The 17,499-nt window shown below is 38.0% G+C and overlaps 1 protein-coding gene across 5 annotated transcripts in view; it reads left to right on the top strand.

Annotated features, from left to right (window-relative positions):
- The window catches only part of IFT74 (intraflagellar transport 74), a 96,967-nt gene that overhangs the window by 66,710 nt on the left and 12,758 nt on the right, over positions 1-17,499 (top strand). For 4 of the 5 annotated variants that reach the window (XM_043890975.1, XM_043890974.1, XM_043890976.1 and 1 more), the window contains 3 exons: positions 4,043-4,096; positions 5,644-5,741; positions 6,235-6,361. In XM_043890975.1, the coding sequence (XP_043746910.1) occupies positions 4,043-4,096; positions 5,644-5,741; positions 6,235-6,361 (279 nt within the window). The remainder of the gene's footprint in view (positions 1-4,042; positions 4,097-5,643; positions 5,742-6,234; positions 6,362-17,499) is intronic. The other variant, XR_006338577.1, reaches the window with a different exon arrangement.

Below are 17,499 nucleotides of genomic sequence, written 5' to 3'. Positions count from 1 at the left end.
GCTGGTGTGTGAGATGAGGGGAACTTTGCGGTACTTTGAGCATTCTTTGGCATTGCCTTTCTTTGGGATTGGAATGAAAACTGACCTTTTCCAGTCCTCTGGCCACTGCTGAGTTTTCCAAATTTGCTGGCATACTGAGTACAGCACTTTCACAGCATCATCTTTTAGGATTTGAAATAGCTCAGTGGGAATTCCATCACATCCACTAGCTTTGTTCTTAGTGATGCATCCTAAGGCCCACTTGACTTCTCATTCCAGGATGTCTGGCTCTAGATGAGTGATCACACCATCGTGATTATCTGGGTCATGAAGATCTTTTTTATGTAGTTCTTCTGTGTATTCTTACCACCTCTTCTTAATATCTTCTGCTTCTGTTAGGTCCATACCATTTCTGTCCTTTATTGTGCCCATCTTTGCACGAAATGTTCCCTTGGTATCTAATTTTCTTGAAGAGATTTCTAGTCTTTCCCATTCTGTTGTTTTCCTCTATTTCTTTTCATCGATCACTGAGGAAGACTCTTGGCTCTCCTTGCGATTCTTTAGAAGTCTGCATTCAAATGGGTATATCTTTCCTTTTCTCCTTTGTCTGTTACTTAAGCGAAAGGCAAAGGAGAAAAGGAAAGAACGTAGCATTAGAAGTCAACTAAGAGAAGAATCTGGAATTTAAATGAAGAAAGGGAAATCTGTGAAGAGAGACAGAGAAGGAAAGATCTGAAAGTAAGAAAAACCAGAAAAGCCGCCTCTGCAAGCAGCAAAACACGAGGGGGAAAGAATTGGAAGAAGGAAGATGTATCAGTAGTATCGGATATTGAAGAGTAAAATAACTCAAAGCTGCCTGTTAGATTTGATAATTGAGGAATCATCATCTTTCTGTGAACAGTTTCATTTAAGTGGCAGGAGGATAAGCCTGATTATGTGTCTTGAGGTCTAACAGCAAGATTGAGGAACTGAAAACATCCTGTGTAGAAAATTCTCTTAAGTTTAGAAGAGGAAAGATAAAATGGTCATTAAATTCCTGTAAAGCCTGTGATGCAGGCCTTCTTTTTTAATCCCTTAATGCCTGACCAATCTCCCAAGAGGACAACTTCTCACACAGCCACACAAGCACTAGGACTTGCTTAGAAACCTAGGCCATGACCAATTTAGCCGATACTAACTTTTCTGCTACTTCGCACATGTTATTTAACATGCATGCGTATCAGCTTGCTGTGAGGATATTCCAGATCATGTATGCTATAATAAGTTCATGTTCTGTGTGTGTTTCTTGTCCAAAAACTAATGTTACAAATAACTGAATGGTAACATCATTTTAAGACTAATCTTAATCCATCTACAATGTACTTTTTAAAAACTTTAATCATACGCAAACTTTATTATTAAAAGTTAAAAAGATCCCTCCTCTTCCCCTTATGAAACTAATCATGCTGCATCAGTATGCTGAGACCACTGATGTTCATCTGAACTGAGTAGTAGTTCACTAACGTTAATGCATCCAAAGCCTTAGTCAGATTGAACCAAATGTTTCCCACTGGTTCTGAGTATTCCCCGGCTGGCAATTCATGACCTCTGGGTGTTTACTATCCTTATTCAGTTGCTTTCAGCTTTTTACTACGAGTACTGTTGTGGGCTTCCGTGCTAGCTAAGATGGCAAAGAATCTGCCTGCAATGCAGGAGACCTGGTTCAATCCCTGAGTCAGGAAGATCCCCTTGAGAAGGGAATAGCCACCTACCTACTCTACTCTAGTATTCCTGCCTGGAGAATTCATGGGCAGAGGAGCCTGGCAGGCTACAGTCCATGGGGTCACAAAGACTCAGACACAACCGACTGACTAACACACACACACACATACACACACACACACTGTTGTGGGGGCCTTGACAAGTTTTTTTTTCCTGTGTAAGGGCTATCCTTAACGAATTTAGGGAAAGTGTTTTCAGACCTGGAAGCAGAAAAGCTGTCTGCTGACTTGGGTCTCTGACTTCGTCATCACCTTTATATACTGGTAACCCACTTCCTACCCAAGCAAGTATACAAGTGGAAATCCATAGCTGCCATGTAATTAGGGGTTCTACTCTATCTACTTCACTCCCTAGCGTTATTGCTGTTTTAGTTGGCACCTGGCAAAACCGTATATTTAATAGGAGGCTATATAGAACACAGGCTGACCAGTGGGTTTTTAACCTCTGAACATTTTAACTGTTGACTCCCCCATTCTCTTTGAATCCTTCTTCTGAAAGTCATTCTAAATGTCAGCTTCTTACCAGGAGCCCCCTTAGAAATCTTTTATTCTCTCCATCTTTGCTGGGCATCATCTTAGTAAACTTCCTTAGCTTCTCCAGAATGCTAAGAACCAAATGACTTTAATGAAGAAACTAAAGATTGGAGCAAGCACAAATTTATTCTATTTTCTCTACCTGGGATCCTGGGAGCACAGAACTGCAGCCATCTCACTAGTTAAGGAAAATAGCCCTGGACCTCCGAATCTCAATTTTTGTTTTACTAAAAATCCTGTTTTTCTAAAATAATCATGATATAGTTTTACTAATGATCCCTTTATGCAGCTATAAAGTGTCAGATTTCATCCTTGTGTTTGGGCCTTGGATTTTTGCCCTTTTAATCATGTCTTTCACATATATTAAATGCAACTTGTCTAGAATTACTTCAAGCAACTTCTTCCTCAACTTACTTTTTTCTTTCTTTCAGTAACTAATACGACAATGTCCTCTGTTGCCCAAGACAGAAACCTGGGAGTCATACCTGAGTTCTCCATCTCCAACCCTCATCACAGTCAATTTACTCTAGCTCTTAAATGTCTCAAAAAAAAAAAAAGTCTGTGCCTTACATCCTAATTGCCACCAGTCAGTCTTCATCTGTCAACTAGATCATTGTGACAGCCTCCTAACTGGTCTTATTGTCTCCAATCTTCTCTTTTATTCTCCTGATCAGAAATATTTTTTTAGAAATGCAAATCGATAATTTTATTCCTCTGCTTAAAATTCTTCAGTAATCTTACCAGTGTCCTTAGGAGAAAATCCAAACTTTTATAACATATGCCATATAAGGTCTCTCATAACCTACCTCATCTTTTTTTTAAATGGGAGTATAATTGCTTTACAATGTTGTGTTAGTTTCTCCCGTATAGCAGTGTGAACCAGCTGTAAGTATACACATGTTCCCCCCCGCTCTTGGGGCTCCCTCTCACCTCCCCCGTCCCACCCCTCTTGGTCATCATAGAGCACCGAGCTGAGCTCTCCGGTACCGTGCAGCAGTTTCCCGCTGGATATCTGTTTTACACTTGGTGGTATATATATATGTCAATGCTACCCTCGCAGTTCATCCCACCCGCTCCTACCTCATCTTTGGACCACTTTTCCCCTTCATATTCTCTTTCAGTTCTTTGTGCTACCATATTCATCCTCACTTTCAAATTTCAGTACTTATAATGCTTTCATTTTGAACTTCTTCTATATTTTGACCCAGTAACTCCTATTCATCCTTTCTTTATAATGCACACATGTTAAATACTACTTCTTTAGAGAAAAATTTCCTGAATCTCCAAACTAGATTGTCTTTGCTGTGTACTGCTGTTATATCCTTTACTTTCATCTAATAGCATTTAGTACATTTTAATTGTTAAATCTTTAGACTTTAAGTTCTGTGAGGAATCTAACCCTGCTATTTTGTTTGCTGTTGTGAGCTATTCAGAGATGAAATAAACTTTCGTGGGAGCATATATTTCCCATCACCAGTGTGTTCATGTGTCGGTTGAAATTGGAACTAAAATAGGGAAACTTTGGAGACCTTTTCAGTTCTTTCCAGTAAGGAGATTGTTTTTTACCAAGTAGTCAAGCATATACATATATAACTTTTAAAATAAAATCAATTTAAATGAATCTCACCTAATTGAACATTAATATTAAACACTGAATATGTAGTGACTAATGGCATTGTCAGTGACTAAGAACCTAAGAGATATTTCTAATTTTGAGTACTGTAACTGGAGTTTTTAAAATTAATGTTGTTTTCTTTTATTGCTTATAGGTGAAATGAATCAGAAGTACAAGGAGCTAAAAAAGAGGGAGGAAAATATGGACAGTAAGTGATAATCTTATAGATGTGAAAATGTTATATTCTCAGATAGTTGTTCATTTATACTAAATCAGAGATCTCACTTTGGGAAGATGCAGTGACTAATAATAAGTGCATAAGTGTGTACATTCAAAGCATTTGACTTGAAGTATTACTAAATATCTAGCATATGTCAGGGATGGGTAGAGAATTATAGAAAGATTTTGTACATGTGTATATATGTGTATGACTGTATGTTAGGGATAGATTCTAAAGCTAATATTTATGTTGATATCTGTATAGAGAGTCTATAGAGCACTCGTTGATTGAACATTGGATGTTCTCCTTTACATGCTTTACCTTTAATATCTTTCACCTTTTTTATGCTTTTCATAATACTTATCTCATTATGTATTAGCCCTCATCTCTGATTTTGTTTCTTGGTTCTGTCACTAACTGAAACTTCTGTTGTGGCTTCTCATTCACTTTTTTTTTTCCATTTATTTTTATTAGTTGGAGGCTAATTACTTTACAATGTTGTAGTGATTTTTGCCATACATTGACATGAATCAGTCATGGATTTACATGTGTTCCCCATCCCGATCCCCCCTCCCACCTCCCTCCCCATCCCATCCCTCTGGGTTGTCCCAGTGCACCAGCCCTGAGCACTTGTCTCATGCATCCCACCTGGGCTGGTGGCTTCTCATTCACTTAAAAAAAAAAAAATCTGAATTTTAACTTTGTAAATAGATGTTCACTTTAACTTATGTTGTACATTCAAAAGTTTATAAAAATTGACTATATTAATGATTACTAGTCTCTTTTAAATTATCATTTTTCTATAATTTGACATTTTTGTAAGTCTGATGTCAGTTGTTACCTTCATAGAATCATGTTATGAATCAGTAATGGCCAACTCTGGTTTAACAATATCCCAAGACTACTTTAAAAATCTCAACAAGTACCAAAAACTACCTCAAAATTAATTTGTTGTTTCATGCAAATAGTAAAATTATATTAAGTTAATTTTTGGAAGATCCATAGAAACATTTTAAGAATGTAAATAAGAGCAAATTATATACTAATTCTATATTAGAGAAGGAAAAGAATGATTTCTTAGAATATCTATTTATAATCTGAATAAATCACTAAACTTATTTAATTGAGACTATTTTGGCATTACAACGAAAATGCTCAGTTTTCAGGTAAAAAAGGTATAGTAGTATTTTCAGAAGTAAAGTTAGTGGCTAATTATAGATGTTAATAATTGCAGCTGTATCAATGAGATCGTAGTGTAAAACCATAGGAATTTTTCTTATCTCCATCTTATCAACTGTTGCTTCTGAGCCTGCATTTATAAATATTTAGTGTACTTGTATTAAGATCATACTAGTTAAACTTTAAAAGTTTGAAAGTATGTAGAAATGTTCTTATTGAGTAATTTAATTACCCTTGGGTTAAAAAATTAAAGTGATAGTTAAAAATTTGCTTTGAACTTCTAAAAAGTACACCTCAGGCCTACAAATCAGAGGTTGTATCAACAGTAGCCTTTCATCATATTTTTCACTCGACAGCTTTTATTGAGACTTTTGAGGAATCTAAGAACCAGGAACTGGAAAGGAAGGCACAGATAGAAGCCAACATTGTTTCGCTTTTGGAGCACAGTAGTCGAGTAAGTGCCATGTGCTGATCTTACTGCCTCACTGTTTTTACTGTGGTTCCTTATAAATGCAACTCAGAGACCGCAGATATTCGCGGTTGTGTAAGAGCACGGGACCTGATGGCTATCTCGATTCCTCAGAAATGTTCACTGAGCAGCCCCTGCTGTGTGGCACCATAGGAGGGAAATACACGATCTCTTCTCAACATCCTAAGTGTTTGAAAAATCCAGTTAGTTCCTATAATAGTATAGTTGAATCTTTCTACAGTGAAATAAAGCAAATATAAAAGAAACAATTCTGAATTTTAGTTTAACCTCTCCTTACTGAGAAATCTGACTTTGAATATCATGTATTCTTTTATAAAATATATATATGTAATGAATGATGTATTTCAAAAAAGAACTCCCTTTCAAAACATCCAGTCCTTTAGCAGAATTTTTAAGAGTTTTCTTGGAAAGTTAAATCAATGGAATTTTTTCCACTTTTATGTCTCTGCAAATACAGAATATAAATCGTATGAAACAGATATCCTCTATCACCAATCAAGAGCTGAAGATGATGCAGGATGATCTCAATTTTAAATCTACTGAAATGCAGAAATCACAGAGTACAGCTAGGAATCTGACTTCAGGTGAGAAAACACTAGATTTTAATGTCCTTTTTTTTCTGTAACAAATTGAAACTTTAAAAATCTCTTATTCTCTTTGATTTTTTTTAAAGACTGAGGATATAATTTATGATTGCCTATTGCTGCAGTCATTCATAGGCTCAGAATTTTGTGTGACGTTTTGTATCCACTTCATAGTAATTCATTGGCATATTCTCATTCATTTAACATTTATTGAATATTTTCTCTGTGCCTTTGCTATAATTTCGGTATACAGAGATTTTTAGGACTTGAAATGTCTCAGCTGGAATTTCTTCACCTCTACTAGCTTTGTTTGACTTCACACTCCGGATGTCTGGCTCTCGGTGAGTGATAAGACCATCGTGCTTATCTAGGTGAGCAAATTTGGAAAACTCAGCAGTGGCCACAGGACTGGAAAAGGTCACTTTTCATTCCAATCCCAAAGAAGGGCAATGCCAAAAAATGTTCAAACTACTGCACAATTGCATTAATTCACATGGCAGCAAGGTAATGCTCAAAATCCTTCAGGCTAGGCTTCAAAATTATGTGAATTAAGAAATTCCAGATGTTCAAGCTGGATTTAGAAAAGGCAGAGGAACCAGAGATCAAATTGCCAACATCCATTGGTTCAAATGCAGAAGACCCTGATTCCATTCCTGGCTCGGGAAGATCCCTGAAAAAGGGATAGTCTACCCACTCCATATGCATGGACTTTTCTGGTCGCTCAGACGGTAAAGCATCCACCTGCAATGTAGGAGACCTGGGTTCAATCCCTGGGTTGGGAAGATCCCCTGGAGGAGGGCATGGCATCCATTCCAGTATTCTTGCCTGGAGAATCCCCATGGACAGAGGAGCCTGGTGGGCTATGGTCCATGGGGTCACAAAGAGTCAGACACAACTGAATGACTCAGCACAGCACAGCACAGGAAAAGCAGGAGAATTCCAGAAAGACATCTACTTCTTCATTAATATGCTAAAGCCATTGACTGTGTGGATCACAACAAACTATGAAATATTCTTAAAGAGATGGGAATACCAAACTACCTTACCTGCCTCCTAAGAAACCTGTATGCAGGTCAAGAAGCAATAGTTAGAACTTGACGTGGAGCAACAGACTGGTTCTAAATTGGGAAAGGAGTACGTCAAGGGTGTATATTGTCACCCTGCTTATTTAACTATTATGCAAAGTACATCATGCGAAATGCCAGGCTGGATGAAGCACACGCTGGAATCAAGATTGCAGGGAGAAATATCAATAATCTCAGATATGCAGATGACACCACTCTAATGACAGAGAGCGAAGGGGAACTAAAGAACCTCTTGTTGAAGGTAAAAGAGGAGAGGGAAAAAGCTGGCTTAACACTCAACTTTCAAAAGATGAAGATCATGGCATTTGGTCCCATCACTTCATGTCACATAGATGGGGAAACAATGGAAACAGTGATAGACTTTATTCTCTTGGGCTCTAAAATCATTGTGGATGGCAACTGCAACCATTTGATTAAAAGACAGTTGCTCCTTGGAAGAAAAGCTATGACTAACCCAGACAGAGTTAATCTCCTAATCCACTGGAGAAGGGAATGGCAAACCACTTCAGTATTCTTTCCTTGAGAACCCCATGAACAGTATGAAAAGGCAAAATGATAGGACACTGAAAGAGGAACGCCACAGGTTGAAGGTGCCCAATATGCTACTAGAGATCAGTGGAGAAATAACTCCAGAAAGAATGAAGGGATGGAGCCAAAGCAAAAACAATACCCAGTTGTGAATGTGACTGGTGATAGAAGCAAGGTCTGATGCTGTAAAGAGCAATATTACATAGGAACCTGGAGTGTTAGGTCCATGAATCAAAGCAAATTGGAAGTGGTCAAACAGGAGATGGCAAGAGTGAATGTCAACATTCTAGGAATCAGCAAACTAAAATGGACAGGAATGGGTGAATGTAACTCAGATGACCATTATATCTACTACTGTGGGCAGGAATCCCTTAGAAGAAATGGAGTAGCCATCATGGTCAACAAAACAGTCCAAAATGCAGTACTTGGATGCAATCTCAAAAACGACAGAATGATCTCTGTTCGTTTCCGAGGCAAACCATTCAATATCACGGTAATCCAAGCCTATGCCCCAACCAGTAACGCTGAAGAAGCTGAAGTTGAATGGTTCTATGAAGACCTACAAGACCTTTTAGAACTACCACCCAAAAAGATGTCCTTTTCAATATAGGGGACTGGAATGCAAAAGTAGGAAGTCAAGAAACACCTGCAGTAACAGGCAAATTTGGTCTTGGAGTACAGAATGAAGCAGGGCAAAGGCTAATAGAGTTTTGCCAAGAGAACGCACTGGTCATAGCAAACACCCTCTTCCAACAACAGAAGGGAAGACTCTACACATGGACATCACCAGATGGTCAACACCAAAATCAGATTGATTATATTTGTTGCAGCCAAAGATGGAGAAACTGTATACAGTCAGCAAAAACAAGACCAGGAGCTGATTGTGGCTCACATCATGAACTCCTTATTGCCAAATTCAGACTTAAATTGAAGAAAGCAGGGAAAACGACTAGACCATTCAGTTAAGACCTAAATCAAATCCCTTATGACTATACAGTGGAAGTGAGAAATAGATTTAAGGGACTAGATCTGATAGAGTGCCTGATGAACTATGGACGGAGGTTCGTGACATTGTACAGGAGACAGGGATCAAGACCATCCCCATGGAAAAGAAATGCAAAAAGGCAAAATGGTTGTCTGAGGAGGCCTTACAAATAGCTGTGAAAAGAAGAGAAGCAAAAAGCAAAGGAGAAAAGGAAAGATATTCCCAGGTGAATGCAGCATTCCAAAGAATAGCAAGGAGAGATAAGAAAGCCTTCCTCAGTGATCAATGCAAAGAAATAGAGGAAAACAATAGAATGGGAAAGACTAGAGATTTCTTCAAGAAAATTAGAGATACCAAGGGAACATTTCATGCAAAGATGGGTTCGATAAAGGACAGAAATGGTATGGACCTAACAGAAGCAGAAGATATTAAGAAGAGGTGGCAAGAATCCACAGAAGAACTGTACAAAAAAGATCTTCATGACCCAGATAATCACAATGGTGTGTTCACTCACCTAGAGCCAGACATCCTGGCGTGCAAAGTAAAGTGGGCCTTAGAAAGCATCACTACGAACAAAGCTAGTGGATGTGATGGAATTCCCACTGAGCTATTTCAAATCCTGAAAGATGATGCTGTGAAAGTGCTGCACTCAATATGGCAGCAAATTTGGAAAAGTCAGCAGTGGCCACGGGACTAGAAAAGGTCAGTTTTCATTCCAATCCCAAAGAAAGGCAATGCCAAAGAATGCTCAAACTGCCACACAGCTGCACTCATCTCACATGCTAGTAAAGTAATGCTCAAAATTCTCCAAGCCAGGCTTCAGCAATACATGAACCGTTAACTTCCAGATGTTCAAGCTGGTTTTAGAAAAGGCAGAGGAACCAGAGATCAAATTGCCAACGTCCTCTGGATCATCGAAAAAGCAAGAGAGTTCCAGAAAAACATCTATTTCTGCTTTACTAACTATGCCAAAGCCTTTGACTATGTGGATCACAATAAACTGTGGAAAATTCTGAAAGTAATGGCATACCAGACCACCTGACATGCCTCTTGAGAAACCTATGTGCAGATCAGGAAGCAACAGTTAGAACTGGACATGGACCAACAGACTGGTTCCAAATAGGAAAAGGAGTACGTCAAGGCTGTATATTGTCACCCTGCTTATTTAACTTATATGCAGCATACATCATGAAAAACGCTGGGCTGGAAGAAGCACAAGCTGGAATCAAGATTGCTGGGAGAAATATCAATAACCTCAGATATGCAAATGACACCACCCTTATGGCAGAAAGTGAAGAGGAACTAAAGAGCCTCTTGATGAAAGTGAAAGAGGAGGGTGAAAAAGTTGGTTCAAAGCTCAACATTCAGAAAACTAAGATCATGGCATCTGGTCCCATCACTTCATGGGAAATAGATGGGGAAACAGTGGAAACAGTGTCAGACTTTATTTTTTTGGGCTCCAAAATCACTGCAGATGGTGATTGCAGCCATGAAATTAAAAGATGCTTATTCCTTGGAAGGAAAGTTATGACCAACGTAGACAGCATATTAAAAGGCAGAGACATTACTTTGCCAACAAAGGTCAACAAAAGTCAAGGCTATGGTTTCCAGTAGTCATGTATGGATGTGAGAGTTGGACTGTGAAGAAAACTGAGCTCCGAAAAATTGATGCTTTTGAACTGTGGTGTTGGAGAAGACTCTTGAGAGTCCCTTGGACTGCAAGGAGATCCAACCAGTCCATCATAGAGGAGGTCAGTCCTGAGTATTCATTGGAAGGACTCACGCTGAAGCTGAAACTCAATATTTGGCCACCTCCTGTGAAGAGTTGACTCATTGGAAAAGACCCTGTTGCTGGGAGGGATTGGGGGCAGGAGGAGAAGGGGATGATAGAGGATGAGATGGCGGATGGCATCACCAACTCGATGGACATGAGTTTGAGTAGAGTCCGGGAGTTGGTGATGGACAGGGAGGCCTGGCGTGCTGCGATTCATGGGGTCTCAAAGAGTCGGACACAACTGAGCAACTGAACTGAACTGAACTGAACCCAGACAGAGTGTTAAAAAGCAGAGACTACTTTGCCAACTAAGGTCTGTCTATTCAAAGCTATGGCTTTTTCGGTAGTCATGTATGGATGTGTGAGAGCTGGACAATAAAAAAGGCAGAGTGCCAAAGAATCAATGCCTTTGAAGTGTAGTGCTGGAGAAGACTAATGAGTTCCTTGGACAACAAGGAGATCAAATCAGTCAGTCCTAAAGGAAATCAACCCTCAGTATTCACTGGAAGGACTGATGGTGAAGCTGAAGCTCCAGTTCTTTGGCCACCTGATGTGAAGGGCCAAGTTATTGAAAAATATCCTGATGCTGGTGTTAAAAGCAGGAGGAGAAGGGGATGACAGAGGATGAGATGGTTCGATGGTATCACCAACTCAATGGACATGAGTTTGAGCAAATTCCGGGAAGTAGTGAAGGACAGGGAAGTCTGGAATTCTGCAGACCGTGGGGTTGCAAAGAGTCAGACCCAACTGAGCAACTGAACAATAGCAACAGAGATTTTTTTAAAAAATCCAGTCTATTTCTTCAAGAAGCTTTTCAATCTGGTAGAATGACAAACAATTGAAATATTATGAAACTGTACTTTGATATAAGCATAAAGAGCAATGGAGGTACACAGGGCTGGTATCCCTCTGGTCTTGGGTAATTAGGAGAGGTCCTGCAGGTGGCAATGTTTTCATTATAATTAGTTTGAATCATTATGACTAACATGAGATTAGAGCAGCACTGTCGGCAAGAAATGTGATGCTAGCCACATATATGATTTACATTTCAAAGCAAAAAAGGGACAGGTGATTGTTAATAATATATTTTGTTTAACCCAGTGTAAAAAGCACATAAAATTTACCGTCCTAAGAGTAAGTACATCTGTAAGTGTACAGTATAGTAAATTATCTGTACATTGTTATGTGACAGATATCTGAACATATTCATCTTGCAAAAGTGGTATTTATACCCATTGAACAGCAGCTCCCCATTTCCTCCTCCTCCTGAGCCCCAGCTAACCATAGTCTACATTCTGTGATTATGTTAAGCACCTCTTACAAATGGTATCATGCAATATGTGACTTTTTGTTACTGGTGTAGTTCACTTACCATGATGTTTCTCAGAGTTCATCTATGTTGTGACATGTGACAGGTTTCCTTTTTTTGAAGGCTGAGAAATGTTCTGAGCTGTGTGTGTGGTAGCTGCCACGTTTTCCTCATTCATTCATTTGTTGTCATTCAAGTTGTTTCTACCTCGAGGCTATTGTGAATCATACTTCAGTGAACATGAGTGTGCAAATCTCTCTTCACAATTGTCTTTTCAACTATTTTGGATGTATACAACTATGAATATTGTTACAACTTTACTTTCTTTTTTCTATAAGCTGAAGTATTTTATGTTTAATTATTTCATCTAAGAAACTTCTCTTTTGTGTTTTAGGCCATAGTTTAAAATTTTTCATTGTCTAAGTTCAGTATTAATTCAACAAGTTTTTGCCCCCTTTAAGCTATCTTTGTATAAGAAACATACATTTTTAAAGGGTAAATATCTGAACTAGCAAATGAATTCAATAATCAGAACCTTATATTCCTTTTATATTTTTCTATTTTGTATTTATATGTCTTTGAAAAGCCTAGTTAATAAAAAAATGAGAACGAGTTTCAGTGGAGATAAAAATTCAGTTTATTACTCTGATAAGGATTTTACTGAAATTTTCCCTTTTAACGCTTGAATTATCTGACCCCTACAATCAATTTCATTTTCTGTGCTCAGTTACGTTTTTTAAAAAACTTATTTTGTATTGGGGTGTAGCCAGTTAACAATGGTGTGGTAGTTTCAGGTGAACAGAGAAGGAACTCAGCCATACAGGTACGTGTATCCATTCTCCCCCAAACCCCTCTCCCACCCAGGCTGCCACAGACTCTGAGCAGCGTTCCATGTGCTGTGCGGTAGGTCCTTGTTGGTTATCCATTCTAGACATTAATAGAGCAGTACTGTCCTCAGGTGTTTTCAAGTGTTCATTTAAGCCATGCATATACATTGTTTTTCTTATAGTTTCTTAACACCATCCCCCATAAGAAACTTCTATCTGGATATCACCGTAAGAGGTTTAGAATATTTTGATTCATCTTTCAGAGATAATGAATTTTACATCCCCTTTTTGTGAACTGCCTTCCTTTGGCCCTTGAACTTATGATTGAAACTCACCTACCTAATTTTCTTAGTGTACTCTATGTTTCTTAATGGGGAAAATCACTCCCCAGGGGGAAAATTACTTCTTGGGAGGAGGGTGAAAAAAAATTTTAGACACTAATTTTATAATGGTTTGTGTTCCTCCAGAGGGTCGTTGTACATAAACAGATGCACATCTATAATATAAAAACTTCATGGAGGTGACTGAGAAAACAGTAGTCTACAAACAGTTCCTTTGGGGGACAACAATGGAAAAAAATGATTAAGAAACACTGATAAACTGCATGAGTGAAGAGGCAAGGAACCTGTCAGCAATAGTTTTTATTTATATTTTTGGAAAGGAAACTCCAGAGAATAAACAAATGCACTGATGGCAGAATATTTCAGGAACATTTCCCCAGGTCAAAGTGGCTCCTTCTGAGATTTTGCTACTATGTACACACTGCTTGGTAAACTTTTCAACTTCATAGCATATCAGAAGGAACTAGTCTGCATCCTCTTCCTGTCTCTTCTCTTGGAGAAGGTTTTAGCTTTTCATGGGGACCTGCTGTTAAAGGAAGATAAACTTTATACCAACCAGCCATTTTCTCCCTTTCTCTAGGAAGAGCAATATATGTAGTTTTTAAATGTATTTCCCTAATATATCTTTAAATTAAACTTGTAGTTAGATTTATGTAGCTTTTTACTGAACAGTCAAAATATGCAAAGTACATTTCCTATTTGGAGCATTGAAACACCATAAGCCTCAGTGACTTTGATTCATTGCTTTGATTCTCATCTTAACTATTTCCAACCCTAGTAGAAATATGAATCCAACAAAACAAAAGGCCTCTCAACAACACTTAAGTCCATGTATATCTTATAATGTCAATATTGTTGAGCCTTTAGATTCTTTAAAGGAACAGAGGAAATGTTCACATTTAATTATACCAACTTAGGACAAATTTGGTTGGTAACAACCTTCTTTCTTATTTCTTAAATCAGTGTCTTCTGAAGCTTTTTTTTTTTTTTTTACTGTTTGATATTTAATATCCTATGTGATTTTGTCATAATAATAAGCTATCAGTCACTTAGTTCTTGAACATATTTTTATTATTATGTCACCTTCCAGGTATATTTTAATCTTTCTGATTTTTTAGGTAGTAGAGAAAGGTTTAATAGCAGCTTTGTATTTGATTTTTCTATTAGGGAATCTGTATAGATAATAAAAATTAATTCCAAGGAAATTTGGATAAATCTTACATGAAAAAACCAACTTACTTACCCATTGCCTGCCCTGTATAAGAGAGATATCCTGGTAAGAAGTGCCAAAAATCTGTGTATAAACACTAACCAGATACTTACCTGGCTACTGAAATGTATATGCATAGAGTGGACTTTATGGGACCTAGGAAGAAGCAGAATTTGAAAGAACTGAATACAGAGATTTCAGATGCGATGCACTCCAAAGGAGAAAAGTTTAGAGTTTTATTTAGTTCGGAAAAGTTAATTGTTCATTTATAATATAAATCAACAGTCGTCAAAGGAGCAGAATATGGAGTCTCTAACATCATTTAAAATGTCCATTATACCATAAAAATTTAGTAATGTAGAGAAAGAAGAAAGTGTGAGTCAAGAGGAAAAGCAGTCACTATATACTAAACCTGATATAATCCAGATATTAAAATGAAAAGGACTTTAAAAGTTACAAGCATATTTAAGGGCTTGAAGGAAAATAAAATCATAATAAATGAACAGATGGAGAATCCCACAGAGAAATGAATATAACAAAAAAAAGAAACCAACTGCAAATTCTAGAGTTGAAAATATAACTAAAATGAAAAATTTACTGATCATAACAGAATATAGAAGACAATAGGAAAAGAGAATCAGTGAACTTAAAAGATAAATAAATAGAAATTAACTAACCTGAATAAGAAAAAAGAAAGAGTAGAGCCTACATGATCTGTGCAACAATTTTAAGCAGTCTAACTTACATGTATTTGGAGTCCCAGAAAGAAGAAAGGGACAGAAAATGGGGGAGAAAAGGTAGTTGGAATAATGGCTGAAATTTTTCTGAATTTGATGAAAAAAATTTTACAGACCTAGATCAGGAAGCAACAATTAGAACTGGACATGGAACAACAGACTGGTTCCAAATAGGAAAAGGAGTACGTCAAGGCTGTATATTGTCACCCTGCTTATTTAGCTTATGTGCAGAGTACATCATGAGAAACGCTGGGCTAGAAGAAGCACAAGTTGGAATCAAGATTGCCAGGAGAAATATCAATAACTTCAGATATGCAGATGACACCACCCTTATGGCAGAAAGTGAAGAGAAACTAAAAAGCCTCTTGATGAAAGTGAAAGAGGAGAGTGAAAAAGTTGACTTAAAGCTTAACATTCAGAAAACTAAGATCATGGCATCTGGTCCCATCACTTCATGGGAAATAGATGGGGAAACAGTGGAAACAGTGTCAGACTTTATTTTTTTGGGCTCCAAAATCACTGCAGATGGTGATTGCAGCCATGAAATTAAAAGACGCTTACTCCCTGGAAGGAAAGTTATGACCAACCTATATAGCACATTAAAAAGCAGAGATATTACTTTGTCAACAATGGTCCATGTAGTCAAGGCTATGGTTTTTCCAGTAGTCATGTATGGATGTGAGAGTTGGACTATAAAGAAAGCTGAGTGCAGAAGAATTGATGCTTTTGAACTGTGGTGTTGGAGAAGACTCTTGAGAGTCCCTTGGACTGCAAGGAGACCCAACTGGTCCATCCTAAAGGAAATCAGTCCTGGGTGTTCATTGGAAGGACTGATGTTGAAGCTGAAACTCCAATACTTTGGCCACTTGATGCGAAGAGCTGACTCATCTGAAAAGACCCTGATGCTGGGAAAGATTGAGGGCAGGAGAAGAAGGGGACGATAGAGGATGAGATGGTTGGATGGCATCACCGACTCAATGGACATGAGTTTTGGGTAAATTCCAGGAGTTGGTGATGGACAGGGAGGCCTGACATTCTGCGGTTCATGGGATCGCAAAGAGTTGGACACGACAGAGCAACTGAACTGAACTGAAGTGAAGAAGCTCTTCAAACCCCAAACAGAGTTAATATAAAAACTACTCACGTAAGTTGCATTTCATGACTGCTGAAATGCAACAATAAAGAGTAAAAAATAAAAGGAGCCAGAGAAAAATAATATGTATATACAGGGAATGATACTTCTCAGTCATTCTGAATTTTGTATTTTACTCTGAAATATGTTACTTTTAATATAAAAATCTTCTGTCCCTAAATATAATTATTTTTAGAAAGATGTTGTGTTTGGCTTTTGACATTCTGAAATACCAATCCCAAGGAAGGGCAGTGCCGAAGAATGTTCAAACTACTGCACAATTGCATTCATTTCACATGCTGGCAAAGTAATGGTCAAAATTCTATAAGCTAGGCTTCAACAGTACATGAACTGAGAACTTCCAGATGTACAGGCTGGATTTAGAAAAGGCAGAGGAACCAGAGATCAAATTGCTAATATCTGTTGGGTCATAGAAAAAGTAAGAGAATTCTAGAAAAACATCTACTTCTGCTTCATTCCGTATGCTAAAGCCTTTGACTGTGTGGATCACAACTGAAAAATTCTTCAAGAAATGGGAATACCAGACCACCTTGCCTACTTCCTAAGAAACTGTTTGCAGGTCAAGAGGCAATATTTAGAACCAGACATGGAACAACTTACTGACTCCAAATTGGAAAAGGAGTATGTCAAGACTGTATATTGTCATCCTGCTTATTTAACTTCTATGCAGAGTACACCATGTGAAATGCCAGGCTGGATGAAGGACAAGCTGGAATCAAGATTGCCAGGAGAAATTTCAGTAGCCTCGAATATGCAGATGACACCACCCTTATGGCACAAAGAGAAGAGGAACTAAAGAGCCTCTTGAAGGTGAAAGAGGAGAGAGGAAAAGCTGGCTTAAAACTCAACATTCAAAAAACACAGATCATGGCATTCAGTCTCATCACTTCATGTCAAATAGATGGGGAAACAGTGGAAACAGTGACAGACTATTTTCTTGGGCTCCAAAATCACTGCAGATGGTGACTCTAGCCGTGAAATTAAACTTGCTCCTTGGAAGAAAAGCTATGACAAACCTATACTATAGTGTATTAAAAAGCAGAGACATTACTGACAAAGGTCCGTCTAGTTAAAGCTATGGTTTTTCCAGTAGTCATGTATGGATGTGAGAGTTGGATCATAAAGAAGGCTGAGTGCTGAAGGATTGATGCTTTTGAGCTGTGGTGTTGGAGAAGACTCTTGAGAGTCC

Source organism: Cervus elaphus, chromosome 29 (assembly GCF_910594005.1).
Source record: "Cervus elaphus chromosome 29, mCerEla1.1, whole genome shotgun sequence".
NCBI lineage: Eukaryota > Metazoa > Chordata > Mammalia > Artiodactyla > Cervidae > Cervus > Cervus elaphus.
The sequence above is the reverse complement of the archived record's forward strand: the minus strand, read 5'-3'. Positions and strand labels throughout refer to the sequence as shown.